This window comes from Pteropus vampyrus, unplaced genomic scaffold (genome assembly GCF_000151845.1).
Source record: "Pteropus vampyrus isolate Shadow unplaced genomic scaffold, Pvam_2.0 Scaffold20678, whole genome shotgun sequence".
Taxonomy (NCBI): Eukaryota; Metazoa; Chordata; class Mammalia; order Chiroptera; family Pteropodidae; genus Pteropus; species Pteropus vampyrus.
Window position 1 is genome coordinate 1 of NW_011909459.1, and position 1,628 is coordinate 1,628.

At 53.1% G+C, this 1,628-nt stretch overlaps 1 protein-coding gene across 1 annotated transcript; it reads right to left on the reverse strand.

The window, feature by feature from the left end:
* Positions 1-306: 306 nt before the first annotated feature.
* LOC105310999 (sodium/potassium-transporting ATPase subunit alpha-1-like) lies at positions 307-1,309 on the reverse strand. Its single transcript, XM_011387061.2, has 3 exons — positions 1,117-1,309; positions 840-994; positions 307-487 (listed from the first exon to the last, which is right to left on the reverse strand). The coding sequence occupies exons 1-3, from the start codon at positions 1,208-1,210 to the stop codon at positions 347-349; spliced, it is 390 nt and encodes a 129-aa protein (XP_011385363.1). The 5' UTR covers positions 1,211-1,309; the 3' UTR covers positions 307-346.
* Between the last annotated feature and the right edge of the window lie 319 nt (positions 1,310-1,628).

Genomic DNA, 1,628 nt, shown 5'->3' on the forward strand with positions numbered 1-1,628 from the left:
GAGTGGAAGCTGGGTGACCTCAACCAGACCTTCAAACCCAGATCACTTTTCAAAGCCTCCCTTTCTAAGTTAGTGACAGCTGACGTGCGTCCCCCAAGGGCAGGCCGCACCCCAGGACTACACCTGGTGTTCCGAGAGGCTCAGGACAGAGGGGGGGTCTAGGCACTCAGTCTCAAGACTGTAATTCCCACAAAAAAACTGGGCAGCTAGCAAAAGATTTCTTCTCACATAGAAAAGAATCTTAAAAAATCTCCAGTCTCACCCTGTGCCGTGGCGCATCATAGATTTGGAAGACACCCTAGCTCTGAAGTCTGAGAAATGGGAGGGAGATGCCCCCCTACAGAGCTCAATCTGCCAGCTCACCAATCTGTCCATAGGCCATACTGATCAGCCGCTCGTTCACGAGTTTGTCCGTCTTGGGGTTCCTGGGCTGCCTCTTCATGATGTCGCTCTCAGCTTGCTCATAAGCCAGGGAGATGGCGGGAACCTGGGGGGAAGGGATTTAAAGTTATTAGGAACCAGGAGCTGACACTGTGAACCTTTTGTTGTAAAATCCTTGCCTTCCCATACCATGAGATGGTATTATAGATTGCATTTAAAGAAAACACACACACACACACACACACACACAAAAAAAAAAACACAACAAATATTATAGAAAAGGGAAGATTTCTATCTGATGAATTAGGTGTTGGCAGCTGCCCTAGAGAACACCGATTCCTCGCTGGACAGCACTACTGAGACTCTCCGAGCGGCGATCACGTGCCCCCGGAGTGCAGTGGTGAGCACCATGTCCCGCCTTAACCCTCGGATGTGAGGACGCGGTGACGGCCACTTACCATGTCCGTGCCCAAGTCAATGCAGAGGATAGTGACTGTGCCCAGTGGTAGCGGAATGTTTGCAATAATAAATATCAGGAAGGGGGTAATCTCTGGAATGTTACTGGTCAGGGTGTAGGCGATGGATTTCTTCAAGTTATCGAAGATCAGACGACCTGTGAAAGCAAAGTTTCCTTACCGCACGGCTGACAGAGGCAGACTAAGCCATGCACACATCCCACCGCGGTACAGAAACGGATACTGAACGGAAGTATCGGGACGAGTTCAACGCTCTCACCTTCCTCTACTCCAGTCACAATGGAGGCAAAGTTGTCATCTAAGAGAATCATGTCGGCAGCTTGCTTAGACACGTCCGAGCCAGCAATCCCCATAGCAACTCCAATGTCCGCCTTCTTCAGAGCCGGAGAGTCATTTACGCCGTCGCCAGTTACGGCTACGATAGCACCCTACCAGAGACGAAGGGCCGCGGGTGAGAGTCACGCAGGCGGAGCTGGAGGAGAGGCGGGCGCGCGCCTCCATGCCACACAGACCCGGAGTCACGGGACCGCCTCAGCCGGGAACCCAGGCATGACAACAACCGTGTTGCCCCCATTCACGAGAGCTATGCGAAGTCACGACTTCCTGAGTGGCACTCTGGCAAACCCCATTCTTTTATGCAACGCCCCCACCCCCGGTCTGTTCAAAGGATGGGACGAAGAGAGGCCCCTGGCTCTTCATTCTGCCAGTGGAGACAGCGGGGACCTGGATGGCCGTCCCTGGGGCCGCAGTGAAGACCTGTGCTGTTAAGTG

What these genes read in the sequence shown, in the direction of transcription:
- LOC105310999 (XM_011387061.2), bottom strand. Translation starts at nt 1,210, where the DNA reads ATGGGGATTGCTGGCTCGGACGTGTCTAAGCAAGCTGCCGACATGATT. An exon ending in TGTGACTGGAGTAGAGGAAG is followed by an intron (nt 995 to 1,116) that starts GTGAGAGCGTTG and finishes TTGCTTTCACAG; the next exon opens with GTCGTCTGATCTTCGATAAC. An exon ending in TTGACTTGGGCACGGACATG is followed by an intron (nt 488 to 839) that starts GTAAGTGGCCGT and finishes CCTTCCCCCCAG; the next exon opens with GTTCCCGCCATCTCCCTGGC.